Genomic DNA, 27,912 nt, shown 5'->3' on the forward strand with positions numbered 1-27,912 from the left:
AGATTCTCTGGAGATAGAAAGGGCAACCGACTCCAGTATTCTTGTCTGGAGAATTTCAGAGACAGAGGACCTGGTGGGCTACAGTACATGGGGTCACAAAGAGTCTGACTGAGTGGCTAACACACAACTACAAAATATGGAAGTGTCTTATGTACCCCCTTAAAAACAGACCAGACAGAGCTGAGTGTTCTGGAATGAGGTGAATGCCAAGGAACTCAGCTGAAAGAAAAAGCAAGAATAGAACAGATCCCCTTTTGTATAAATGCACAGTGTACCCCATCCGTCCATAAGCTGTCTACAGAAACCTCAGGGAAGGAGGTACTTTTCATTGTTCAGTTCAGTTGCTCAGTCGTGTCCGACTCTTTGTGACCCCATGAATTGCAGCACGCCAGGCCTCCCTGTCCATCACCAACTCCTGGAGTTCACTCAAACTCCCGTCCATCGAGTCGGTGATGCCATCCAGCCATCTCATCCTCTGTCGTCCCCTTCTCCTCCTGCCCCCAATCCCTCCCAGCATCAGTCTTTTCCAATGAGTCAACTCTTCGCAATGAGGTGGCCAAAGTACTGGAGTTTCAGCTTTAGCATCATTCCTTCCAAAGAACACCCAGGACTGATCTCCTTTAGGATGGACTGGTTGGATCTCCTTGCAGTCCAAGGGACTCTCAAGTCTTCTCCAACACCACAGTTCAAGAGCATTGATTCTTCGGCTGTTCACTGTAGACCCCCTGAAATCCCGAGTGATGGAGGTGGGGGTGGTGGGCACTGTCATGGGTCCTGCAGTTATGTACTTTTCACACAGATTATCTCGTTAAAGCTTCACACAATCCCATGAAACAGTATAATTTGCTTTTGTTTTTAACAGAAAACTAAGGCTCAGAGAGGGAAAACTCTATACTCAAGATGATCTAAAAATCGGAGACACTTGGCTGAGAGCTCAGGGAGCCTGATCCCCAAACCGATGCTCTTAATACAATGCACATGTAATTTTTCATTAAAAAACAAGTCCCTGAGGAATTTCTGGTTCCCAGTATTGCTTCATCCATCGGGTCCCACGACTGTCAGACGAGGGCTGGACCTCAGAGGCAAGCCGCTGCTCTCAGGATCCGGGGACCGAGCGAGGCTCAGAGCTGGGCAGAAACTCATCCCGGCCCGGGATCTGGTCCCCCCACCCCACCTCCCCGAGAGCCCCAGGAGCAACGCACGTGGTCGGCGAGCGCGGAGGCGCTTCCCCGCGTCCCGGGAGGGAGCCCGGCTGATGAAAGGTAGCTCCCAGCTCGGCTCCGACGCGAACCGGCTTCCCTCTAGGCCCGGAGGCGAGCCCGGCGGGCGGCTCCTCCCGGTGGGGTGACCGCGCGGGGCCGGCCCGGCCCGGGGGCGGGACTCGGGAGGGCGGCGCGGGCGGCAGGCGGGGCGCGGGCGGCGGTGCCCGGAGGCTGCGGCGCGGTGGGGCGGCCGTGCCCACGACCTTCCGCGTCCCCGGGGGCCGGAGGCGCGGCCGGCGGCGGCGGCGGCGCGGACGGGTGAGTGTGCGCGGGCCCGGGGCGCGCGCCCCTGTGTCTGCGCGGGCGCGGGCGGCCGCGGGTCCAGATTTCAGCCGCGCTGCCGCCTGGGGGCCCCGGTCCTGGCCTGGTGTGGGCGCCGAGGGCTGAGTTTGGGCCCCATTTCCCCCCGTTGTGCGTGGGAGCCGCTCTCCGGCGGCCCTTGTGAGGGGGCGGGGGAGGGCGAGAGGGGCGGGGGCCTGATTTCGGGGGTGGAGGGAGGCCCAGGGGCAGCAGAGCCTGGATCAAGACTCAGCTGCCCCAGGCCAAGGCCAGAGGTGGCCGAACATCCCCTGCCCGGGCGAGCTCGGTTCCTCTGTGGCTCCAACCCCCAGTCTGGCTCCTTGACCTTGGATGGTTCACTTTCGTTTCTGGGTCTTAATTTTCTCACGTGTAAAATGGAGAGCTTGGAGCCATTGTCTCTGAAGGTTTTTCCACCCCAAAACTTCTGTGACAGACCCTCCATCATGGCCCCTTGTTGGGACTTTCCAGTTTAATAAAACAAAACTTGACTTGTGAAAACTGTAGGATTCCCCCGTCCCCCAGCAGACACACACACACACACACACACACACACACACACACACAACTTAGGGAGGCTACACACACACACACACACGCAACTTAGGGAGGCTCATGGGACTCTTCTGGGGATGCGGGGCACTCAGTGTCTGCAGAAACGGAGATTTTTGCAGAGGTTTGCTACCCGATTCAGAAAGATGGATAATTGGAAGGTCTGGTTAAATGGAATCAGCAAGGGGAGTTAGGAAGCTGGGGAGTGGATGGCCAGTTAGTTTGAGGAACTTGAGGGCTGGGCTCACTCCCTGCCTGCCTCCATCCTGGTGTCTGACCTTCCCCCCCTTGTCCCCTTAGGGCTAGTGCAGGGCTGGAGGGGGGGTGGCAGCTCAGAATACGCTAATGGGTGATGGGTCAGCACCTGCCCTTGGCCAGTCTTGCCAACACCCCTCCTGCCCTCTGCAGCCTCCAGTTTGGATGAGAGGCTACAGGGTGAGAGCGGAGGCCGCCTTGATCGGCCCGCATCCTACCCTCTGGTTTGTATCTCTTCCTACTTGGCAGTTCCTTCTCTCTCTCCACCTTGGCCAAGGCAGGAGCCTCCTTCCGTGCTCTGAGAAGCCTCCAGAAGAAGTCTTCCCTCAATCCAAGGTACTGCCCGCTCCCTCTGCCTGCCTTCCCTGATCATTGTCTGTTTCTCTTTCTCTGAGTTTGTCTTTTTTACCAGATGGTGGTACCCATCAGAGAGGGCCGAACAAGGACTCAAGATTTTATTGCTGGCTTTATAGTCTAGAAAGCACAGGGCCTGGCGCTAGAAGATTCTTAGGGAGTGTCTATGGAGTAAAAATAATGATTGGTATGTTCTGTTTTGCCCTGTGATGCTCTCAAGTGATTTAGGTTTGAATTCTTTAAGCCTCACAACAACCTGGTTGTATTATTCCCATGTACACGTGAAGAAACTGAGGCGGTGCAAGTCACTTGCTCCAGGTCATTCACGTGGGAAGTGGCAGGACTGTGCAGGTTGCTTTTCTCCATTACACTAAATAGCCTACAGGTGCGTGACTTCTCCTGGTTGGGACTTTGGGAGGCTAATTGGGCCAACTGGGGTAATGGGCATTTCTTCCCAAAGACACTGTCTAATTGTGGGATTCTGCAGCTAATGAACCTTCCACGCTGTCTGGAAGGCTGTCTGGGCAGCTCCAGCTTGTGGATGGTCCCTTCTGCCTGGAGGAGGGACAGGGGGCTCCTGGGCCCCACAAATGTCTCTGAGACTCCAGTATAGCCTTTCTGGGAAACAGGTTCCTAGCTAGGATGTCCCTGGGTTCCTGGTCTGGAGCATAGATCCAAGGATTCTCTTTGTTTCATAGGCCTAGGACCCAATCAGATGGAGCAGAACCTCATTTATCGCCAGGTGCACAGTAGACATCCTTGGGCTGTTGTTTTCATGCCTCTTGGGGGTACCAGGGAAGAGGAAGGAAGTAAGGAGCAATATGACTGACTGATATTCAGCAGTGTTTGGGAGTGCCTACTGTGTGCCAGGCTTGCGGGAGATGGTCCCTGCCCTCCCACAGCTTGGCAGCTCAGATGCCAATGCGAATGTGTTGCTAGATCACACTTGGGAAATGCAGTCTCCTTCCACCCACTCTTTTTAAAGGCAGTTTAAGGAAAAGGCTCAGCCATAGCCAGACCTGGGTTCTGAGGTTCAGAGATGTGGGAATGACGGGCTAGGATTCTGGAGCTGGATGGCCTGGTTCATCTCCAGTCCCCACAGCTCCCAGCCACCCCACTTTGGGTGGGTCACGTCACATCTTTGACTTGCAGTTCTGTCTCCGGGGAAATGGGAAAAAGCTGTGAGGAAATGGGCCTGATGCTGAGCAGGATACTGGATGCCACACTTGTATTTCTTTGTGTTGCCCCACAGCAGCTATGCCGGGCTGGCCTCCCTGCACCCATTTTGCAGGTGAGGTCAGCAAGGCTCGGGGAGCTAAGAACCTTCACAGTGGATGTCCCAGAGCACGTGCGGGTCAAGTGAAGGTTCACCTCTAGGTCCTCTGGTGCTGGAGTCCTTGCTCTTTTCTTTTTATAACATTTTGTTGCTTTGTATAAACAAGGCTCCCTGTGATGGACAGACCTATCCTCTACTCAGTCAGGAAGGGAAATCCCAGATGCCTGCGAGTGGGGTCTGGTCAGCTCGAGAGTTCTCTGCGGTTCCTGGATGTGTCTGCGCTGGAGAAAATCCAAGACCAGAGGGAAGTTCTCAGCCCAGGCCTTGGAGGGTTCTGGCTCCTCCTATTCATTGCCTCTGAGAACGTTCCTTAGCTTGATCAACGGGACCACAGTCCGAGGAAAGACTCTGGGTGGCTTTCCTCAGCCTGGTGATGGCTTTGGCCTTGGGAGTCTGAGGAAGCTGGCCAGCCCAGGACCAGGCCTGAAGTTTTTTCTCGTGATGTTGTTTTCTGAAGGCAGGCGAAGCTGAGCTGGCTGCTCCAGGATGAACCGCGGCTCCAAGAAGGGGAAGTAGGAGTCTTGCTGGTGCTGCTATGGCGTGTGAACCACAGATGGGCCCTGGCGGGGCGGCTGGCCCCTTGCCCACCTCCTCCCCTGGCTGGAGTCCCTTGCCTGGCGGAAGCCCTCCTGGCTGGGGGCAAGGTAGGGTCATGACCCTTAATTCCTTCCTTCTCTACCCCCCTGCCCCTGCCCCTAGGATGCTGAGCTGGACTCAGATAGTATGCTTGAGGAGAGGTGAGTGGAAGGGCCCAGAAGTGCCTGAGATAAGGGTGGGCATTTGGGGATGTGTTTCCAGGCATGTCTGTCATTGCTACTTACTCTGTCACCGAATTCCTTAGCTTGCCCTCTGCTAGGATGCTATAGCTCCCTAGCACTTCTCCTTGCCTCTTCCATTGTCTCTTCGTGGCGTCTCAGAGAGGTTTTTAAAAACGTACAACCTTTCTGTTTCCGTTTCTGTTTCAGCATTTCCCACTGGGCTAAGCATGAAGATCTAGCATTCACCAGCTTGCAAGGCCTGCCTTAAAGGCTCCTGCTGCCCCGGCCATGCTGCCCTGCCCCAGGACCTTTGCACCTGCTGTCGCTTTTACCTGTTATGCCCTTTCCCTGTCTGCTTTTCCCTGCTTTATTTCCTTTCATCCTTCAGAGCTCAGTTCAGATATCCCTTCCATGGGGAATCCTCCCCTGATGGCCCAGCCTAAGCCAGACCCTCTGATACATCTGCTTCTCCCTATGGCACTTAACAGTTCGTAATTAAATTAATTCCCTGTGTAATAACATGTTGAATGTCCAGCTTCCTAAGTAAAATGTAAGCTGCATGAGGGCAGGGGCTCTGTATTGCTTTGTTCATCCCTGTGTCTATAGTACCTAGCACACAGCTTGGCACATAGTCAGTTCAGTTCAGTCACTCAGTCGTGTCCAACTCTTTGTGATGCCATGAACTGCAGCACACCAGGCTTCCCTGTTCATCACCAACTCCCAGAGTTTACCCAAACCCATGTCTACTGTGTCAGTGATGCCATCCAGCCATCTCATCCTCTGTTGTCCCCTTCTCCTCCTGCCCTCAATCTTTCCCAGCATCAGGGTCTTTTCAAATGAGTCAGCTCTTCACATCAGGTGGGCAAAATATTGGAGTTTCAGCTTCAGCATCAGTCCCTCCAATGAACACCCAGGACTGATCTCCTTTAGGATGGACTGGTTGGATCTCCTTGCAATCCAAGGGACTCTCAAGAGTCTTCTCCAGCACCACAGTTCAAAGGCATTAATTCTTCAGTGCTCAGCTTTCTTTACAGTCCAACTCTCACATCCATACATGACTACTGGAAAAACCATAGCCTTGACTAGACAGACCTTTGTTGGCAAAGTAATGTCTCTGCTTTTTAATATGCTGTCTAGGTTGGTCATAACTCAATAAGTATTTTGAATGAATGAATTAATGAATGGATGAGTGGCTGGGCATAGGCAAGTGGAGATGGCACTTTATATTGTGGCTGGTTTCTTAGAAGATTTCAAACTTAAAAACAAGGGTTCCTTTTATGTCTACTGTTATTAGGAAAGCAATTCACACGTACATGCATACCAGTAGAATGAAATAAAATGGAATAATTTGCCTTCAGCTCTTTGAAGACATTGCTCCACTGGTTTTTGGCAAGCCAGTTCTTGCCCCTTTATAGGAAATAGCTTTCTGTATGTGCACACACACACATACACATGCACACACACACACTTGTACACACACATGTTTCTTGGTAGCTTTTCAGATTCTTTTTTTTAGCTTAAGTGTGAAAACAAGGATTTTTAAGTGGAGGACTTAGAGTTCTCACTTTAAGAAAGAGATGAGAGAGATTACTGCCAAGAATCCAGGAATTCATGGCTTGAAAGGGAAACAGAGATACCATCACTGAGAAAAGTCTTTGCATTGCTCAAGCAAACACTGTCCATACAGTGCAAAGAGCCAGGCTAGGGGAGCAGTTCACAGTCTCCAAGCCCGAGATCCAGATCAGGGTGGGTTTTGCACCTTGCGCTGTGCGGTGAAGGGCTGGTCTGCGGCTCCTGCAGCACAGCTGCCTGCCTTTCCCGTGCTCCTCTTTCTTTTCACTTCCCTTTCTTCCTTTCGTTTCCCCTGGTAGCACCATCCAAGCTGGTTCTCCTTTCAGAAGTCCTGTTTCCTTTCCCATAGTAATTGTTTTCCACTTTCTAGGGCTCTTGCGGGAGTCCCTGGTTCGATTCCTGGATTGGGAAGATCCCCTGGAGAAGGGATAGGCTACCCACTCCAGTATTCTTGGGCTTCCCTGGTGGCTCAGATGGTAAAGAATCAGCCTGCAATACGAGAGACCTAGGTTTGATCCTTGGGTTGGGAAGATCCCCTGGAGGAGGGCATGGCAAGAAGAACCCCTCTGGACAGAGGAGCCTGGTGGGCTACAGTCTATGGAGTTGCAAAGTCAGCTATGACTCAGTGACTAAGCGCAGGGCTCTTAGAGGATTAAGTGGAATCAAGACTGTGACCCTGAGACTGTGGCTACTGCATAAGAAGGGCTCAGTCCCCGGAAACTATTCATATTTTATTTTATTATTCTATTTTTATTTCAGCCCTTATCTTCTTTTTATCTGTTTTCCCTCATTTACTTATTTTAAAATCTAATTTTATAATTTTGCCTTTTCATATTTTATTTTTACGAAATCCTTTCTGGAACAAGGTGTGAGAAGATAAAAACTGATACAACTAAACCAGTGTGGCTTTATGGTAACTTAGGCGCTCTGACAAGCTTTTAAATGATAACAACCATAGCAGCCAGTTATTCAGCACCCATTTTACACTAAATGCTTTATTTTCATCGTCTTAATTATTTGCAGAATCTTCTGCAGTGGATATCATCATCCTCTAAGGGGATGGCCAGGAAGTAGATTGCTTCTTCAAGGTTTCTCTGTTAGTGAGAGGCTCACTTACAAACTGAACCCCAAACCATCTAGCGTGTGCTTCCCCCACTTCATTCATACATTTATCTTGTACCTGCTGTATACTTGGCACTGAACCCAGTTCAAGGGGATTCAGTGATGTGTAAAACCCATGTGGGAGTAATATTGTTCAGATGGAGATAGTGGACTGATTGAGTAACTGGGTGCATATGTACTCATCTTCAGTGAGCATAAAGGAGAAGGGCAGTGATGGGCAGGTTTATCAGACAGATTTGACCTGGCGAGAGTTTAGAGCATCAAGGAAGACTCCTTGGGAAAGGGCTTAATGAACTGGAACACAAATGATGACTGGGATCTAAGGGAGTGATGCCAGGGGGATGTGTTCTAGGGAGAGAGCAGGAAGAGCATATGCAAAGGCCCTGGGGTGGGAGAGAACACTGCATGTCCAAGGAACAAAGGAGGCTGCAGCGGCAGGACGCAGAATGAGGCTGAGCCTTCAAGTTGAGTTTGGCAGGAGGCTAGTTCTTCTAAGGACTGGGGGAGTATGGTCACGAGGTTGGTTTTCTTCAGAGCACTGGGAAGCTATTGACAGTTACTATGTTTTTTAAAGATTTATTCGTTTGTTTATTTTTGGCTGAGCTTGGGTGTCCGTTGCCGCATGCGGGCTTTCCCTAGTTGAGGGAATGGGGGCTACTCTAGCTGCGGCGTGTGGGATTCTCATTGCAGCGTCTTCTCTTGTTGCAGAGCATGGGCCCTGGGGCACGTGGGCTTCAGTAGTCGCAGCGCACGGGCTTGCTTGCTCCACTCCAGGGATCCAACCCGAGACCCCTGCATTGGCAGGCAGATGCTTACTCACTGGACCACCAGGGAAGGCCCCTATTGAATACTTTTACTCAGAGGATTCACACCATTTGATTTGTGCCCTGGCTGCTGTGTGAACGCACTGTGAGAGGAAGAGCAGTTGGAGAAGACAGTTAGGAGACAGGGGTACAGGGAGGAGTGACGGGAGCCTGGGCGAGGGTTGTGGGGAAGATGCCGAGGGGTGCATGGAGCTGGGAGAGATTTTGTTGGGCCCAATTGGCAGGGCCCAGGGATGGACTGGGTGAGGGGGTGGAGGAGCGATTGAGGGGGTGGGCAGGAATCCCCAGGAAGGTGGAGATTTAAGACTCCAGTATTGTCCAGAGCTGGGCTCTGTGCCAGTGGATAACATGTTTGTGGTTTAACCCCTTCAGTCCTGCTCCTCTTCTGAGCAACAGCTACAGAAAATGTGCTGAAATATTCAACTTCCATCCTTGAGTGCTAAACTCTCGGATCCTAGTATCTCAGGGCTCAGCTAGCTCCAGCTTTGCCCTGGCCGCTCACCGGTGGCTCCCGGGGCCTCATGGTGAGAGAAGAGCTCAGTCCTTTCCTTCAGCATTTCTCTGCTCAGAAGGGAAGTAGGTGTGGCTTCTTTCTGCTGCCATTCCTCCCTGGGCCTGAGGGGACTGCCTCACTCTGGCTCCTGGTCTGGCTTCCCTGCAGCGTTGCAGGGCAAGAGTGAGAAGTTGTGATAAGCCTGAGTTGATGTGCTTTTAGAGGTACTACTTTCACGCAATTTATGCTTTTAAAATGTCAAGCGAGTGCTGATACACTGGGGAGGGCTTGCCAATAAGTTAGTGGATTGGTTTTCTGTGGTTATTATAACAGTGACCACTAACAGGGGCTTAGAAAATACAGTTATCCTCTTACAGTTATGTAGGTTAGGAGTCTGACACTGGCCTCACTGAGCTCAGATCATGAGATCAGCAGGGCTGTGTTAGGAAGCTCCAGGAGAGACTGTTTCCTTTCCTTTCCCAGCGTCTAAAGGCTGCCCGTATGCCTTGGCTCCTGAAGCCTTCTGCCACTTTAAAGCCAGAGTTGTTCCATCTCTTTGTACTTTTCTTCTGTAGTCACAGCCCTCCTGGCTCTTCTGCAGCCGCCCTCTTCCACTTTTAATGATCCTTGTGATTGCAGTGGGCCCCTCCCCAGATTATCTGGGCTTCCCTGGTGCCCCAGAAGGTAAAGAATCTGCCTGCATTGCAGGAGCCTGGGGTTTGATCCTTGGGTTAGGACGAGTCCCCTGGAGAAGGGAATGGCTGCCCACTCCAGTATTCTTGCCTGGAGAATCTCATGGACAGAGGAGCCTGGTGGGCTACAGCTTATGGGGTTGCAAAAAGTTGGACATGAATGAGCAACTAACACTTTCCACTTCACCCAGATAACCTAGGAATCTCCCTATTTCGGGCCCTATTAGATGCTTACTTTTACCTGCAGCCTTCATTGGAAGGTTTGAGGATGGCAAGTCCTTCCTTGCCATGCGAATCTTCTTAAGGCTGGAGGAGGTGATGCCGTCAAGGTCTGGGTTCACCCCCAGTCCTTGTCGCTTAGCCAGATGAAGCGTCTGTGTGCTTTCAGAGCTCCGCAGTGGCCAGGTCCTTACGGTGCTCCGGATCGACAATACCTGTGCGCCCATCTCGTTTGACCTGGGAGCCGCTGAAGAGCAGCTGCAGACCTGGGGTATTCAGGTGAGTGCTGACTGTATTGTATCCTTATTACTTTTTCCCCCATCCACCCATCAATCCACCCATCTGTCTGTCTTATCTATTCTATCATCTCATTATTTACAACATTTTTTTTTTACTGGTTCATTCACTGTTTTTTTTTTAAATTCTATTTTTATTTTTTTATCTTATATTGGGGTATAGTCAATTAACAATGTTGTGATAGTTTCAGGTGAACAGTGAAGGGACTCAGCCAGACACAAGCATTTATCTATCCCACCCACCCCCGCACCAGGCTCCGCTCCCATCCAGGCTGTCGCGTGTTATTGAGCAGAGTTCCATGTATGATACAATAGGTCCTTGTTGGTCATCCATTTTAAACATAGCAGTGATTCACAACATCTTTTTTAAGCACCTACCCTGTGCTTGATATGCCAATTAATTTGCTTAATAGATGTGTGTTTGAGGGTGTCCGCCCTGTGCTGGGCACTTAATCACAGCTGCTCAGTCATTCCTACAGAGGTGACTAGGTCCCCATGCCTGGGGTCACACACTGGGGTTTTTGTGCAAATGAGAAGACACAATGCTTAGGAACACTTGCACTGGCTCTGGCACATAGTAAGTGTTCAATAAATTGTGGCTTGTAAGTTCCCACAGGTGTGATTCTCACTCTTCTCATATCCTTTAGAGTGATGAGGTCTTGACCATCACTGCCCGGGATGGATTATTTATGGATAAGGAAGCTACAATGCTAATTTTACCCTGAAGACTTGAGAATTTACTCCTTTAACACAGAATTGTATTATGATTTTTTAGCACCATTAAAGGGAAATGTTCCAAGTTGACAGTACTCACCCCACATCAGCGTGACAGCTGGTTTTCCTTCCCACGCTTCCTTTCAGCCTTTGTACAAAAGGACATTTTCCTTAAACAGTTGTCTTCAGATGGGGTTTTCTTCACTGGTGAACAGTTTGCATATTGTTCTACCATGCTCCTAACTATCGTCTCTAATGATTAAATTCTGTGTTCTTAAGCAGTCCGTTCTCGTAAGACCTTTATGCTTTAGGGCGTTTTGCTCGGGCAGAAAGATGTGAGTTTTCAGTATCTTGGACTGTATTAATAGTTGTTGATGTAGTTTGATACTAATGCTTATGTATCAAAGTGGCCCTGGGCTTGTATAAGCAGATAGTCAGATACAGATATCCATCTAAGTAAGAGAACGACTCTGTGTGTGGTCTGTGCTGTGCTTAGGCGCTCAGTCGTGTCTGATTCTTTGCAACCCCGTCGACTGTAGCCTACCTGGTTATTCTGTCCATGGGGATTTTCCAGGCAAGATACTGGGGTGGGTTGCCATGCTCTCCTCCAGGGGATCTTCCCAACCCAGAGATCGAACCCAGGTCTTCGGCATTGCAGGCAGATTCTTTACCATCTGAGCCACCAGGGAAGCCCCAAGTAAGAGAACAGAAACTCCCAAGGATGTCCAGATAATATGTATACATATATATTATACATATATTTACTGTATAATATATGGGCTTCCCTTGTGGCTCAGCTGGTAAAGAATCCACCTACAATGTGGGAGTCCTGGGTTTGATCCCTGGGTTGGGAAGATCCCCTGGAGAAGGGAAAGGCTTCCCACTCCAGTATTCTGGCCTGGAGAGTTCCATGAACTAAATCCATGGGGTCGCAGAGTCGGACATGACTGAGAGACTTTCACTCACTGTGTGATACATAAAGTGTTATATGTATTATCTTAATATGCACATCACCTCTATAAAGTGTACAGTTATTACCCTCATTTTCCAGAGGAGGAAAGTGAGGCTCAGAGAAGTGGGTTTACTTGCTCTGGGTCACGCAGTGCATGAGGGGCAGGGCCAAGGTTTGGACCCAGGGCTGGTGAACTCCAGGGCCTGCCCCTTAACCATTAGGCTCTCCTGGGGCTATTGTGAGGTGCTGAGCCTGGGGTTATGGGGGTCCCTCTCCTGGACGTCCCCCTGGGTCTCAAGCTGTCCCGTCTCCCCAGTAGGGCCCGTCCTTCTCTGATCCTGTGGTGCCATTCGGGGCTCCGTGTGCCTTGTTCTGCCTTCTCGGGCAGCCCAGGATGCACTCACCCCCCTCCCGCATGATAGCCACGTGAACTGGACCCAGCATGCTTGCTGGTGGGAAGAAGTGGGGTGTGGTTCTCTGAGGGCAACGAGTCTCTTTCCCTTGGGTGGCCAAACAGGTCCCAGCTGACCAGTACAGGAGCCTGGCTGAGAGCGCCCTCTTAGAGCCCCAAGTGAGGAGATACATCATCTACAACTCGAGGCCCATGCGGCTGGCCTTCGCTGTGGTAAGGAGGGCGGGGTCCCCTGAGACGCTGCTGAATTCAGTGCCATGCCCTGCAGCCTGTGGGTGCTGGTAACGGCTTTACGGGCTGGTGGCCGGGCCGCCTGGGAGAGAGCAGTACCCACGGCCTTGGGTTTGGTGTAGCAGGCGGGTTATGGGGGAGAGTTGTTACCAGCTCCTCATGTAAGGGGTGGACGGCAGGTTTACTAAGGACAGAGGCTGGGTGACCGGGAATCTGCAGACCCACCCCCAAGGCCCTAGTCTTAGCATCTGGTCTTGTGAAGACCTTTCTGCTCTCTGGGACTTGGTTATTTTATTGACCTTTATAACAGCTACATGAGGGAGGTATTATTATCCCCATTTTATGGATAAAGAAACTGAAGCTCAGAGAGGTGCTATAACATGTCACGTCCACTTAGCATTTAAAGGATCAACATGGGCTTCTAACTCAGATTCATCTCACTCCCAAGCCCTGCCCTTTTCTGTTTTATTTAAAATCAGAGTAAGCAGGAATTTGGAATACCTGTTCTAACCCCTTGCCCCTCCGTCTGCTTATGAACAAGGAACAAGGGCTCGTTCTCACAGGCCCCCACACCCGCATTGGTCTCTGTCTGGCACTGTGAGCTCTCTAAATCCGAGGAGGGTGTCCGGAGTGGCCAGAAGGTGGCCCTGGGAGTGGAGCTGCTGCGCCCAAGGACAGGTGTCCCTGACCATGCCCTTTCTCTGGCTTCTCACAGGTGTTCTACGTGGTGGTGTGGGCCAACATCTACTCCACCAGCCAGATGTTTGCCCTGGGGAACCACTGGGCAGGCGTGCTGCTCGTGACCCTGGCTGCCACAAGCCTCACCCTGACTCTCGTGCTCATCTTTGAGAGACACCAGAGGAAGGTGAGCCCTCCGGGGACCCCAGCCATGCTCCCTCCAGAGAGGCTGTACCAGCAGGGGAACCCCAAGTCAGACTTCTTCCACCTGCTTCAGAGAATTTCCGCAGCTGTGAAACTTTGCCCTGGCCCATGTGCCCAGTGACTCAAAGAAGTCCAGTCACACGTGTGATTAGGTCCTTTCTGTTTTTCCCTCTGATCCCTGTGTGTTGTTTTTTGGAAGTGGGCTGTGTTTTGAGAGAGTCTGGGAGTGGCAAGGACGGCCCTTTGAGGCGACTGAGCCCTGCCATGCACCTCCCTTGCCTGTGTGCTTGCGATAGCCGTGTGCGTGGGTGGACTCCAGCCTCAGTTGACAGTTGCATCTCATTTAATCTCAGTAGCGACTTCTGAGGCCAAGAGTGGGTGATCAGGGAGTTTAGGTAACTTGTGCCAATCCCAGTCTGACTGGCAGAGTTGGGAGTTCAAAGCTTGAACCCTCTGACTCCTGTGACTTCATTCACAAAGGAGATTGATACCTCCTGGCTTAATGTATGGTTGGCTAACTGTCTTCTGCTTCTTCAGCATCAGTCTTTTGTTACTGTTGAGTGCATCATATGGGGTAGGTCATCTATTAAATGCTTTACAGACCTTAGCTCACAGAACCCCCCGGTAAATCTCTGGGTAGAGTCTTTTACATTCATGTTACAGGTGAGGTACTTGAGGCTCCAAAAGGCCCGAGGAGTAGTCCAAGGTCATGCTGCTAATAAATGGCAGAGCTGGAATTCAAAGCCAGGAGCTCAGATTCCAAGCCCTGTTCTGGACCAATACCCAGGTGCACTGGTGCTCTGTGGCTGTACCAGATAACCATAAATGTAGTGGCTTTAAACAATGGTTTGCTTTACAGTTCTGTAGTTTAAAAGTTCTGACAGGGCAGGGCTGTCTCTTCTCTAGAACCTCTAGTGGGGAATCTGTTTCCTTGTCTTTTCTAGCTCTGGAGGCCTCCTGCGTTTCTTGGCTCATGGCCCCTTCCTCCATCTTCAGGGCCAGCAGTGGTGGACTGAGTCCTTCTCACATTCTTGACTCTGAGTCTTCTCCCTCCCTCTTCCACTTTTAAGGCCCCTTGCGATGACTTTAGGGCTTCCCTGGCGGCTCAGATGGTAAAGAATTTGCCTGCAATGCAGGAGACTCAGGTTTGATCCCTGGGTCTTTGGGCTGTCTAGGTCATCTGGGCCAGTCTTCCTATTTTAAGGCTAACTCATTAGCATCATTAATTCCATCTACCACCTTAATTCCTCTGTGTTATATAACATAAATTCACAGATTCTGTGCGGTAGGATTTAAGCAGCCTTGGGAGGTCATTATTCTGCCTACCACACCTCCACCGTCATTCTTTCTTCTTTTTTTAAAAAATATTTATTTGTTTATGTTTGGCTGTGCTGGGTCTTCATGGCTCCACGTGGCTTTCTCTAGCTGCAGCGAGCAGGGGCTGCTCTCTAGTTGCAGCGCATAGGTCCTCATTGTGGCGGCTTCTCTTGTTGCAGAGTACGGGCTCTAGAGGGTGGGCTCAGTAGTTGTGATCCTAGGTTTAGTTGCCCTGCAGCATGTGGGATCTTCCCGGAGCAGAGATCGAACCCATGTCCCCTGCATTGGCAGGTGGGTTCTGAACCCCTTGATCACCAGGGAAGCCCCTCTACTGTTCTTCTAGCTACTTTAGGAAGCTCTCCAGCACCTGACACAGAGGTGGACTTTGAGACCTTTAGTAAACACTCTACTCTTGCCTGACTCAGGAGGAGAGGGCGGGATGTGAGGAAATGTGGTCAGGGTTTGGGGTATGAATTCCATTTAGCGCCTGTGCTCACAGGGACGAATAGGAACTTGATGGCTCAGTCATTCTGAAAGGATCTTTGTTGAGCTTCAAGATGAGGCTGACAACATAATGCTGCCCTTGGGCTCCGTTAATGCTTTTATGGTCTTGTGTTTGGCCTATAAAAAAATAAATTGAACTGGCTGCTTTTGCAACAAGAACCTTCTCTTGGGGAGCGGGAAAATGCTAAGCGTTCTGCTTTATCAGGGGCAAGAAAAATATCTGGCGCCTGGCAGGTGCTTCAGGGAGGCAGTTCGGAGAGGCCTGCTGTGGGTTTCTGCCTCCTTCCTCCATTTCTTCCCTATTCAGCTGGTATTTGTGAAGGCTCAGCAAGGGCCAGAGGATGCGCTGGGCTAGGGCAGAGAGATGAACAGAACTGTGGTTTCACTTGTAGGTGCAGCATGGAGGCCCCAGGTGCATAATGACCCTTCTGTCGTCACTGTTTTGCGATCCTCCAGGATCCTTTACTTTCTAATATGGCCATCATGTAATGAGCACTTTTTATGTATCCTGTATTTGGGGCCTGATATCTATGCCTGACAAGGAGGCAGGATACCCCTACCATTTGCTAGCCCTGCAACCTGGGGTGACTTATTGCTTAACCTCTCGGGGCTTTAGTTTTCTCATCTGTAAAATGGGATAATAATTGTAGCTCCTCATAGGATTGCCAGGAGAACTAAATGATGTAATAACGTGCAGCGTGCTTGTGTAATCCTACACACACACACAAGTGTAATCCTACTTGTGTGTGTGTGTGTTAGTTGATCAGTTGTGTCCAACTCTTTGTGAGACAATGGACTGTAGCCCGCCAGGCTCCTCTGCCCATGGAATTCTCCAGGCAAGAATACTGGAATGAGTTGCCATTCCCTTCTCCAGGGGATCTTCCCAACCCAGGGATTGAACCTGGGTCTCCCCCGTTGCAAGCTGATTCTTTACCATCTGAGCCACAAGGGGAGTGCATCATCCTACCTGGTATTACATAACTCTTCACTAGTGGGGAAACCAAAACTCAGAGAGGTTAAGTAACTGGTCTCTGGTCACACAGCCTTCCTTACGTCTTCCTTGGAGCCTCAGCTCAAGGACTTCTTTCTTCCCAAATCCCTTGTCACTCAGGACCGTGCAGATCCCCCTCCCTGAGTGTCGTCACTCTTACTGTTTGTATTCAACCTGCATCACACAACATCCTTAAGAGCCGCAGCATTTGTACACACTGCTTTGGCTTCCCCCTGTTTGGGAGAGGCAGGAGCCCCTTCAGTCCCCTCCTCCTGCAGATACCTGTGGCATATGACTGTGTCCTGGGCACTGGGTGAAGTGCTTCACACACACAGTCTCAATTCAATCTCACCACCTTCCTAAGGGCTGGGGACACTTTTTGCCCTTATTCAGAACTTGAGAAAGCGAGACTCAGAGAAGGGACACAGTTGACCAGGACCACACTGCCCAGAAGTAGTGGAGCTGGGCTTCACCCCAGGCTTGTGGAGACTGTTGAATTTATTGTCCCAACAACCCCACAGTCTGTTGTATAGGGGAGACAGTGGCTGTGTCTTAAAGACCAAGATTGTCAGGTGGTGTCTCGGGCTGGGACAGTGCGTGGTTATTACCCGGGCCCAGGAGCGCACCGACAACATGAAGTTCAGGCCGTGAGGCTGGCGTTTGTCTTCTAGGCCAACACCAACACAGACCTCAGGCTGGCAGCTGTCAATGGAGCCCTTCTGAGACACCGGGTGCTGCTGGGGGTGACGGACACAGTGGAAGGCTGCCAGAGTGTGATTCAGGTACCGCGTCATCGAGCGACCCCTCCTGTGGGAGCTTTGAGGCCGGGCTCCCCGGGTCTGTGCAGTGACTGCCCAGGTCTGCCAACAGAGATGGCATCAGCAGCCCTTCCTTCCTCCCAGCTCCTGTGTCTCCTCCTGGAGACTCCTCTCTGGGGTCAGCAGCAGCCTAGAACCTCCACGAGGCAGGGCTGGAAGGACAGTTTGAAGGAAGCCAAGCTACATTCCGCCTTCACCATTTATTCAGCAGAGAGATGGGGCCTACCCTGTTTCCAGCCCTCAGTGTCCAGATGAGGTCCCTGGAGAGGCAGGTCAGACCCTGAAGGCTGTGTGCCCCTGACTTGGTTGTTTCCTTGGCTCCAGGGAAATGTGAGATCTGAAGTGACCAGGAGGTCACGCAGTGCGTCTGGGACCCAGCCGGGCTGGATGAGGCTCAGAGCTCCTGATCCCGGCTGGGCTCTGCCGGTGGGGTTGGTGCATCTCCTCAGACAGTGTCACACCTGCATCTCACCCAGTGGGAGCCCGGGGTGGGGGTACAGGTGTCTTTGGTAGGAAGCCCATTGGGCACATGACCTGTACATCCCCAAAATATTTACTGAGAGCCCAGCATGTGCCAGGCACTGTTCTAGGTACTGAGGCTATGGCAGAGAACAGACATAGGCAGATCCTGAGTGTACGAAGCACGCCCGAGTTGGGGTGGGATGTAAAGGGATCTTGCTTGACACCAAGGGTGAACTTGATACTGGTAGGTCAAGCGTGATAGTGTAGATCAGGAGCTTCTTGAATCTGGGGATCCTTTCAGCCTCATTTATCTCTAAATCCTCTTTTATCATTTGGTACAGAGGAGCGACTTGGCAAGTGTTAGTTGAATATATGGCTGGCTGGCTGGACTGACTAAGGAGTGGACACATCTTTTAAAAAACCAGGTTCTTTCAGTTGCAAAGTAGCATCTTGAGACAGGGTGATGTAATATCTTGGATTTTGGCCGGGGGGCGGGTGTGGGGCATGGAGGGGTCCAGGGTGAGTAATGGGTGGGGGTAGAGATGAAATAAGAGTAGCGTGAAGAGATAATCACTGAACCAAGGTGATGGGTAACTGGAAGTTAACGACTTCCTGTGCTCTTCTTCTGTGTTCATGATAAAAAGTAAAAAAGGAATCCAAATGTTCCGTTGGGGGTGAGGTAGTGGGAGAGATGTGACCTTGGGTCTCACCAGGAAGAGGGAGGCCCAGGATCCAGAGGAGCGGGTCTGTGCCCGGGGGCGTGGGCCAGGCGCCAGTGGTTTCTTGCAGAACTCGGGTTGTGGTGTGTGAACATGGAGGATTTCCACCTGGCTGAGTTTACCCCAGCCTCTGGGGGACTGTGGAGGTCGAGGTGGAAGGGGAGGTGATGGCGAGGGGCAGGCAGACTTCTTAGCTGCTCCTGCCCCCAGAGCCCCCAGGTTGATGACCTCTGACCTGGCCACAGACAGTGGAGGTGAGAGCTCTGAAGGGTTTCACTCGTTTGATTGTTAGATTCCAGACAGAAGGGCATCCCAGCCACTGGGGATAGAAGGGGTACATGCATGTGTTTATCCCAGGTGGATATGTGACGTCCAGGATGGTCCAGAGTTTACCTGGGATGTTCAGTGACTTGAGAGAGATGGGGCTTCAGCCATTCGGGACAGGGTTTGACAGTTTCCAAATTTCGCACGCAAAGCCACTTGTCTGCCAGTCATCCAAAGGGGGTTGGCCATGTAGGGGAACTCTGAGAGACAGCAGAATGGCTCCCATCTGAGACCAGGGTGAATCTGGTCATCTGCAGAAGGGCGGGCCGCGGGGAGGAGGCAGGGGTGAGGCCCGTCTTGGGGATGGAGAGCTCGAGGTCCAGCGGGCTCTGTCCTCTGTAGTCATGACTGTTTCTCTCCCCAGCTCTGGTTTGTCTATTTCGACCTGGAGACCTGTGTGCAGTTTTTGTCCGATCACATTCGAGAGATGAAGATGAGCCAAGAGGTAAGTAAGATACCTTAAGCGAAAACCAAAAGAAGAAAATAAACCAGGAGGCTAAACTGTATAGATTGCATTATCTCGGTGTTGGAAAAATGTCTAAGGAAAAAGTTACTTGGAAGGGAGAATACCTCTGTGGAATCATGGCTGTTTTTGCCTAGGATGTTATGGCCATTTTTCTCTTCCTTTTAAACTAGTTGCATTTGCCACATTTCTTATAGAGAACATTTATTTTAATTATAGTAATAGTAATAAATAACAATAGATTTCATTTATCACAACAACAATGATAAAGATTCTGGCAGAGGAAAATATCGTATATTTAGTTGACTTTCCCTTGTTCAGAATCTTCAGTGTGTTGAGGAAGAACAAGGAGATTTTGCTTCACATACACAGAATCAGAAACTGAGGCTCTGAGAAGGCCCAGAGCCAGCTGGAAATGCTGGATTCAGAGCCCAGCCCTCCCATCCTCGAGCTCTGTGCTTCTTTCGTGGGACCCATTTCCTGGGCCCCGAAAGTGCTACAGTTGGTCTTGAAGTCAGGATTGTGGCTGAGCCCTGATCCAGCGAAGTTAATCCCTGTGTGGCTTAGGAGAAGGCCTTTGAGCTCAAGTTTGCTCATCTGCAAATATGGGTAAAGATTCCCATGTCCCAGGCTACTCTGAGGAACAGATGAGAGCATGGAAGGAAAAGTGCTTCTGACTGTATTTTTGCAGGAATTATCTGATCTCTCCAATGTGGCTCAGCTCCAGGGTCTCCTGAGGTCGGCATCTCAATCTGTAGACAGTCCACCCATCCTCTGTGGTTCTGATGCTTAGCTAGCCACCTGGCCTCCTACATCCACCCAGCTGAGGACACCACAGAGCCCCTCTCTGTTTCCTTTGCAGTCCTTGCTGAGAAGCAGATTGAGCCAGCTGTGTGTTGTCATGGAGACTGGGGTGAGCCCCACAGCCGACGAGGGGCCGGAGAACCTGCTGGAGGAAACTCCTCTCCTGCCTGACCGTCCGGGTTCCACGGAGAAGCCGCTCCTGCAGACTGAACTTCGCCAGCTTGTTCCTGAGGCTGAGCCGGAGGTAACAAGCACCTGGGCCAGTCAGGGCCGCCCTCCTTCACCGAGTGTTTGCATAGAGTCCGTGCCTGGCTCTCAAAAGTTCTACTGTAGATTCCTGGGGACGTGCCTTTACTGAGTTGGTCAGGACCATACACCTCTTCCAGCCTACTAGTTTTTTAATATTTTTTTTCCTCACTGCAGCAGTTTAAAAGACAGCTTAGAGGAATATAAATATAAATTTTTAAATATAAAATACTTAGTGGGTACCTCCCCCCCCCCATTTAAAAAATATCTTGGTATTTTTTTGTATAGTTCCATGGGATGTGTAGTTGTGTGTTGATGGATGGTAAGCCTACCTCAACATGAGCATGTTGATAAATATTTGGGTCATTTTAAAATCTGTTTATCAACCAATCTATCATCAATTTATCTATCTCCTTAAATTGCAGTTGGATATTGAAATCTTATGTGCATCTCTGTTGAATTCCATTTCCTCCTGCTCCAAAGTTCTGTTGGGTCCTGCTAGCTAAGCTGTTTGTTTGGCATGGCTAAGAGCTGGTAGACCAGAAGTCTGCTAATATGGTTTGCAGCTTGTGGAACCCCTTTCTCATCATGAGGACAGACAGTTTGGATGACATGCAGTGAGGGGTGATCTCCGGCAGGGTGTGATACAGGAGAATACTTGCCTTTGGTTTTTTGCTGATAGATTTGGAGATGAAAAGTCTAGCCCAGTCCAGACTTTCCCTTTTGCATGGATGGGGAGTGGGGAGCCTGGAAATAGGACCATTATAAGAGAAAATGATAAATATATTAATCTCTTCAAAGAGCTGAAAATGTAAGGTCACATTCTTTCTTGTGCATGCATGTCTGGGTTTATGTGAAATAGCCTATTAACTATGATGGGTCTTTTAAATGATTTTTTTCAAATTCATTCAAACCAATAGTAATACAATTTCCTGTCATGAATATCAAATCTCAGTGCATGTGCACATGTTTTTAAAGTAGCTGCCCTTACAATGTAGTGAGGGAAAATACAATCCATGCCCAAGTCTCAGGCTGGGCTAGACTGTCATATTTCAGGAGGAACACAGTGTGTGTGAAAGGCAGATAAATAGTTATAATGACCTCTTACGTTTTTATAGATTTTTGTCATGCATAAAATTCTTTAGCAGTTCCTCTAAAATGTGGGTTATTTTCCCTTTTTTCCTGCTGGGTGAAATAAACTTCCAAGGGGTCAGCTGACTTACCCAAGGTCACATAACAAGGGAGAATATGGCAGAATCCAGGGCGGAAACCAGCCTATGATTTTCAGGAGGCAAATTTTCTTGTTGAGTTTCTTTGCTTATGTTAATCAATTTTAAAGTAAATGGGTGCAAAGCTCAATCTGAATTAGTAAGTGGTAGGCTATTTGATGTTTTCAGCATTTTTCTAGTACAAAGGATAACTCTAAGGAAACACTGATCCAACAGAGCTGGTTTCTGCTTTTTGAATAATGATAATGATTGTGATATTGATGGCATTTATTGAGTACTGTACACTGGGCTTTCTTTCCATAAGTTCCTTTAATAAGTCCTCACTCTAGCACAACCAGAAAGATGTTTCGATTTTCTGTCTTTTGCTGCTGAGGAAATGGCTCAGCAAAGTGAAGTGACTTGTTCCCAGTCTGTCCCAGGGTGGCTGAGCTTGTATTCCCACTTGGCCCTTTTAATTCAAAAGCCTATTCTTGATCCTTAACTGTACCGACATAAACAGCCTGGGTGTAGCCCACACCTTATTGCCTTACCTTCAGACTGGCTGCAGGTGAAAGATCTCTGAAAGGGGAAAATAAATATAAAATTTTAAATAAAAAATACTTATTAGGTACCCCCCTATTTAAAAAGTATCTTGGTATTTTTTTTGTGTAGTCCCATGGGATGTGTAGTTGGTGTCGATAGATGGTAAGCCTACCTCAACATGAGCATGTTGATAAGTATTTGGGTCATTTTAAAATCTGTTTATCAGCCAGTCTGTCATCAATCTATCTCCTTAAATTGCAGTTGATATTGAAATCTTATGTGCATCTCTGTTGAATTCCATTTCCTCCTGCTCCAAAGTTCTATTGGGTCCTACCACCTAAGCTGTGCCACACGTAAGGAGCTAGAGCATCTTCCCTGAAATCCCAGACAGGTGGATGGAACTTTGGAGACCAAATGTGTTAATAAGAGCATGCAGTAAACATAGTTTTTCCAATTCTTTTTTTTTTACTTAAATTTTTTTCCACTGCAATAAAATACACCCAGTATTAAATTTCCCACCATAATTCTTTGTAAGTATATGATTCAAGGGCATTTAAGTACATACTTGGACGCAATCTCAAAAACGACAGAATGATCTCTGTTCGTCTCCAAGGCAAACCATTCAATATCACAGTTATCCAAGTCTATGCCCCAACCAGTAATGCTGAAGAAACTGAAGTTGAACGGTTTTATGAAGACCTACAAGATCTTTTAGAACTAACACCAAAAAAAGATGTCCTTTTCATTATAGGGGACTGGAATGCAAAAGTAGGAAGTCAAGAAACACCTGGAGTAACAGGAAAATTTGGCCTTGGAATACGGAATGAAGCAGGGCAAAGACTAATACACATGGACATCACCAGATGGTCAACACCGAAATCAGACTGATTCTATTCTTTGCAGCCAAAGATGGAGAAGCTCTATACAGTCAACAAAAACAAGACTGGGAGCTGACTGTGGCTCAGATCATGAACTCCTTATTGCCAAATTCAGACTGAAATTGAAGAAAGTAGGGAAAACCACTAGACCATTCAGGTATGACCTAAATCAAATCCCTTATGATTATACAGTGGAAGTGAGAAATAGATTTAAGGGTCTAGATCTGATAGATAGAGTGCCTGATGAACTATGGAATGAGGTTTGTGACATTGTACAGGAGACAGGGATCAAGACCATCCCCATGGAAAAGAAATGCAAAAAAGCAAAATGGCTGTCTGGGGAAGCCTTACAAATAGCTGTGAAAAGAAGAGAGGTGAAAAGCAAAGGAGAAAAGGAAAGATATAAGCATCTGAATGCAGAGTTCCAGAGAATAGCAAGAAGAGATAAGAAAGCCTTCTTCAAGGATCAATGCAAAGAAATAGAGGAAAACAACAGAATGGGAAAGACTAGAGATCTCTTCAAGAAAATTAGAGATACCAAGGGAACATTTCATGCAAAGATGGGCTCGATAAAGGACAGAAATGGTAGGGACCTAACAGAAGAGAAGATATTAAGAAGAGGTGGCAAGAATACATGGAAGAACTGTACAAAAAAGATCTTCATGACCCAGGTAATCATGATGGTGTGATCACTAATCTAGAGCCAGACATCTTGGAATGTGAAGTCAAGTGGGCCTTAGAAAGCATCACTACGAACAAAGCTAGTGGAGGTGATGGCATTCCAGTTGAGCTGTTTCAAATCCTGAAAGATGATGCTGTGAAAGTGCTGCACTCAATATGCCAGCAAAGTTGGAAAACTCAGCAGTGGCCAGAAGACTGGAAAAGGTCAGTTTTCATTCCAATCCCAAAGAAAGGCAATGCCAAAGAATGCTCAAACTACCGCACAATTGCACTCATTTCACATGCTAGTAAAGTAATGCTCAAAATTCTCCAAGCCAGACTTCAGCAATACGTGAACCGTGAACTCCCTGATGTTCAAGCTGGTTTTAGAAAAGGCAGAGGAACCAGAGATCAAATTGCCAACATCCGCTGGATCATGGAAAAAGCAAGAGAGTTCCAGAAAAACATCTATTTCTGCTTTATTGACTATGCCAAAGCCTTTGGCTGTGTGGATCACAATAAACTGTGGAAAATTCTGAAAGAAATGGAAATACCAGACCACCTGACCTGCCTCTTGAGAAATCTGTATGCAGGTCAGGAAGCAACAGTTAGAACTGGACATGGAACAACAGACTGGTTCCAAATAGGAAAAGGAGTACATCAAGGCTGTATATTGTTACCCTGCTTATTTAACTTCTATGCAGAGTACATCATGAGAAACTCTGGACTGGAAGAAACACAAGCTGGAATCAAGATTGCCGGGAGAAATATCAATCACCTCAGATATGCAGATGACACCACCCTTATGGCAGAAAGTGAAGAGGAACTAAAAAGCCTCTTGATGAAAGTGAAAGAAGAGAGTGAAAACGTTGGCTTAAAGCTCAACATTCAGAAAACGAAGATCATGGCGTCTGGTTCCATCACTTCATGGGAAATAGATGGGGAAACAGTAGAAACAGTGTCAGTCTTTATTTTGGGGGGCTCCAAAATCACTGCAGATGGTGACTGCAGCCATGAAATTAAAAGACGCTTACTCCTTGGAAGAAAAGTTATGAGCAACCTAGATAGTTAATTCAAAAGCAGAGACATTACTTTGCCTACTAAGGTCCGTCTAGTCAAGCCTATGGTTTTTCCAGTGGTCATGTATGGATGTGAGAGTTGGACTGTGAAGAAGGCTGAGTGCTGAAGAATTGATGCTTTTGAACTGTGGTGTTGGAGAAGACTCTTGAGAGTCCCTTGGACTGCAAGGAGATCCAACCAGTCCATCCTGAAGGAGATCAACCCTGGAATTTCTTTGGAAGGAATGATGCTAAAGCTGAAGCTCCAGTACTCTGACCACCTCATGCGAAGAGTTGACTCATTGGAAAAGACCCTGATGCTGGGAGGGATTGGGGGCAGGAGGAGAAGGGGACGTCTGAGGATGAGATGGCTGTATGGCATCCCTGACTCGATGGACGTGAGTCTGAGTGAACTCCGGGAGTTGGTGATGGACATGGAGGCCTGGCGTGCTGCGATTCATGGGGTCGCAAAGAGTCGAACACGACTGAGCGACTGAACTGAACTGAACTAAGTACATTCACACTGTTGTGCAACTATCACAACATCCTCCTCGTAAACCTTTTTATCTTCATTGTTCACCATTGAAACCACATACCCATTAAAATACAAACTCTCTTACCTTCCCCAGCCCCTGGGAGCCACCATTCTACTTTCTGTCTCTATGAATTTATTGCTCTGTGTGCATGCTCAGTGGTAAAAAATCTGTCTGCAACGCAGGAGACCAGCGTTCAGTACCTGAGTCGGGAAGATCTGGAGAAGGGCATGGCAACCCACTCCAGTATTCTTGCCTGGAGAATTCCATGGACAGTGGAGCCTGACGGGCTACAGTCCATACGGTCGGACATGACTGAGCAACTAACACACACACACACACACACACACACACACACACACGTGCTCGGTCACTCAGTCTTATCTGACGCTTTGCAACCCCATGGACTGTAGCTCACCAGGCTCCTCTGTGTATGGAATTTTCTAGTCAAGAATACTGGAGTGGACTGTCATTTCCTGCTCCAAGGGATCCTCCTGACTCAGGGACTGAACCTGGGTCTCCTGCATCCGCAGGTGGATTCTTTACCACGGAGCCACCTGGCCTTCCTGAATTTATTGCTGTATGTGCCTCTTTTAAATGGAATCATACTGTGTTTGTCTTATGTCCGATCCTTTGTACACACACCTCTGCTTGAACAGGCCTTTGGCCTTAGCCAGCAAACCGGCACAAATACGTGACCAGGGTGAAATGATGCATTGTAGTTTCTTGGAGGGAAACCTGCTCCTCTCACATGCATGAGGGCAGGAAGTGAAGGCAGGTTCCCAGCGGGATGGGGACGGTCCCCTGACGCTCTTAGGCTCAGCTTTTTTTTGCCCCTAAATATCCAACGGAGTCAGGCCCTAAACCCCACTTTCCCTGGATCAGAGCATCCTTTGTTTTCTCTAGGGGGCTCACACAGCATAGAGGAGAGAGGCGTGATCTGGTAGCCGTGATAAGCACTTTTAATATAGGAGTACTAGTTTGAAGTAATACAGCAGGTACTACCCTGTGTAAATTGAAGAATCTGCCGTCATAGGGATATTCTCCCAACCCTGCCTCCGTTTACTGGTGCTTCTCTTCAGGTGCATTACCTTGACCTTGTGTACTTTACAAAATCACTTGAAACTGGAAGAAGAGAGAGAAAGAGACAGCATGTCTCTGTGTGTGTGTGCAATTGGCTGTTATAAGCTAATGGTAATTTCTGTAGTGCTCCCTAGCTTTTTTGTGCATGAAAGTGAAAGTGAAGCTGCTCAGTCGTGTCCGACTCTTTGCAACCCCATGGACTATATAGCCTGCCAGGCTCCTCCATCCATGGGATTTTCTAGGCAAGAGTACTGGAATGGGTTGCCATTTCCTTCTCCAGGGGATCTTCCCGACCCAGGGATCGAACCCAGGTCTCCCACATTGCAGGCAGATGCTTTACCGTCTGAGCCACTAGGGAAGCTTTTTTGTGCATATTATCGCCTATTAGCAGTTAGGTTACCCACCTTGGAGATGAGGAAATTGAGACTGCAGTAGCCCCACAGAGCTTGAGAGCTGGAGTTCCGGACCCATTCAGGCATCTTGCAAGAGCCCTGGCTGAGGGCCTGGCCAGGTTCTTCTTAGTGAGTGTCACTGCTGGACCAGTGTCAAAGCCAAGGACCACTTGGCCTTCTCCTCACTCTTTAGCTACTTCTCTGTGGCGCTCACTCTGCCCCCTTGCCTCTTCCAGGAAATGGCCCAGCAGCTGCTGGCAGTGTTTGGTGGCTACTACATCCGGCTCCTCGTGACCTCTCAGCTACCCCAGGCACTGGGGACACGACACATGGACTCTCCAAGGATTCCATGCCCCTGCCAGCTCATAGAAGCCTACATCCTGGGCACGGGGTGCTGCCCATTCCTGACCAGGTGACCTTGGAACGAAGGTACTCCTCTTCCTCCAGGACTGAAGGTGAGAGGACAGGGAGGCCTTGGAGCCCCGGGGTGGCTGACGGCGAGGCTCTGGGGTACCTTGAGGCTGTCAGTCATGTCAGCACTGGGGATCTGGTGTTCACTCCAGGACCCTGCACCAAAATGGCTTGTCGACAGTCCACGCTGACCCCTGGCCTTTGCAGAAGCCGATGGTCCCACTCTGACCTACTTTCTGTGCTGCTTAGAACCGTTGGCATGAGTGGAAGGGGCCCCTCGCCCATCCCTTTCATTGTCTGGTGAGCCCTGAAAATGTGAAGATGACCAGATGGGGCTGAAAGTGGGCCCAAAGCTTGCTCTCAGGCAATGCTCCGGTCCTCACCCGCTTCGTGTCAGATGGAGACTCAGGGAGGACTCTGCTCTGTGTGGCGTTGCCTTGAGCCCCTTAAATTATAAGATGCCCCCTTCCCAATCTGAAGCAAAGAAGTAAATTCTCAGAATGTTCTCCACTTTTAAGTTGTTCTTGCCCTACATTTTGTGAAAAACGATGTCACTTGGGCTTGTCTGCTAGCACGCAGGCCTTCAGGAGACAGAAGGAGGGAACGAACAGCATGTAACTACTAATGAGAAGATTTGGAAGAGACTGATCCTGTCTGATCAGAGGACTTACTTCGTTCCAAGACACACGTGTCTGTGAGTGTGGTCTCACTGCAGACGGAGAACGGCAGTCCTGTTCCCTCACACTAACGCTGTCCTGCAGTGAAGCGAAACCTCTCCCTCGTGGGATTCCACGAAGAGCTCAGAGGCTTCCAGGTGCTCTGCTTCTGAAAAAATACGAAGACCTATTGTTCCCTGGGCCCAAATCTAAAGACCCCAGCCTGGCATTTAAAGGCTCCCCCGTGCCGAAGACCTGGCCATCATCTGCAATTTTGGCTTCATCGCTCATAAAAATCCTTCATAGGCTGAAAATGTTTCCTAGCTATTCTTTTGCGTCTGTTGGATTCCTATGCATGCTTTTTTAAAAAAAAGATGTTTAAAATTGAGGTATAGTTGCTGTAAGATGTACTATGTAAGTTTCAGGTGTATAATGTAGTGATTCCTCATTTTTAAGGGCTATGCTCTGTTTATAGTTATTATAAAATATTGGCTGTATTCCCTGTGTTGTACAGTATATCTTTGTAGCTTATTTATTTTATACATGGGAGTCTGTACCTCTTAGTCCCCTCCCCCATATTGCCCCTCCTCCTTGCATGTTTTAAAGCCTAGCTGCCCTT

At 49.1% G+C, this 27,912-nt stretch overlaps 1 protein-coding gene across 3 annotated transcripts; it reads left to right on the top strand.

Moving 5' to 3' along the window:
• Positions 1–1,485: 1,485 nt before the first annotated feature.
• TMEM268 (transmembrane protein 268) lies at positions 1,486–27,855 on the top strand. Of its 3 annotated transcripts, none has more exons than XM_052645125.1 (11): positions 1,486–1,520; positions 2,616–2,702; positions 4,514–4,700; positions 9,906–10,015; positions 12,216–12,323; positions 13,057–13,206; positions 16,707–16,817; positions 18,723–18,803; positions 19,684–19,869; positions 26,463–26,681; positions 26,790–27,855. In XM_052645125.1, the coding sequence occupies exons 3-10, from the start codon at positions 4,592–4,594 to the stop codon at positions 26,640–26,642; spliced, it is 1,035 nt and encodes a 344-aa protein (XP_052501085.1). In that variant the 5' UTR covers positions 1,486–1,520; positions 2,616–2,702; positions 4,514–4,591; the 3' UTR covers positions 26,643–26,681; positions 26,790–27,855. The 3 variants fall into 3 exon arrangements, with proteins under 3 accessions (XP_052501085.1, XP_052501087.1, XP_052501086.1); XM_052645126.1 differs by lacking the exon at positions 1,486–1,520 and adding an exon at positions 2,779–2,907 and having other exon boundaries at positions 2,678–2,702; XM_052645127.1 differs by lacking the exon at positions 16,707–16,817.
• Positions 27,856–27,912: the final 57 nt, after the last annotated feature.

Source organism: Budorcas taxicolor, chromosome 8 (genome assembly GCF_023091745.1).
Source record: "Budorcas taxicolor isolate Tak-1 chromosome 8, Takin1.1, whole genome shotgun sequence".
NCBI lineage: Eukaryota > Metazoa > Chordata > Mammalia > Artiodactyla > Bovidae > Budorcas > Budorcas taxicolor.

What these genes read in the sequence shown, in the direction of transcription:
- TMEM268 (XM_052645125.1), top strand. Translation starts at nt 4,592, where the DNA reads ATGGCGTGTGAACCACAGATGGGCCCTGGCGGGGCGGCTGGCCCCTTG. An exon ending in CCCTCCTGGCTGGGGGCAAG is followed by an intron (nt 4,701 to 9,905) that starts GTAGGGTCATGA and finishes GTGTGCTTTCAG; the next exon opens with AGCTCCGCAGTGGCCAGGTC. An exon ending in TTGAGAGACACCAGAGGAAG is followed by an intron (nt 13,207 to 16,706) that starts GTGAGCCCTCCG and finishes TTTGTCTTCTAG; the next exon opens with GCCAACACCAACACAGACCT.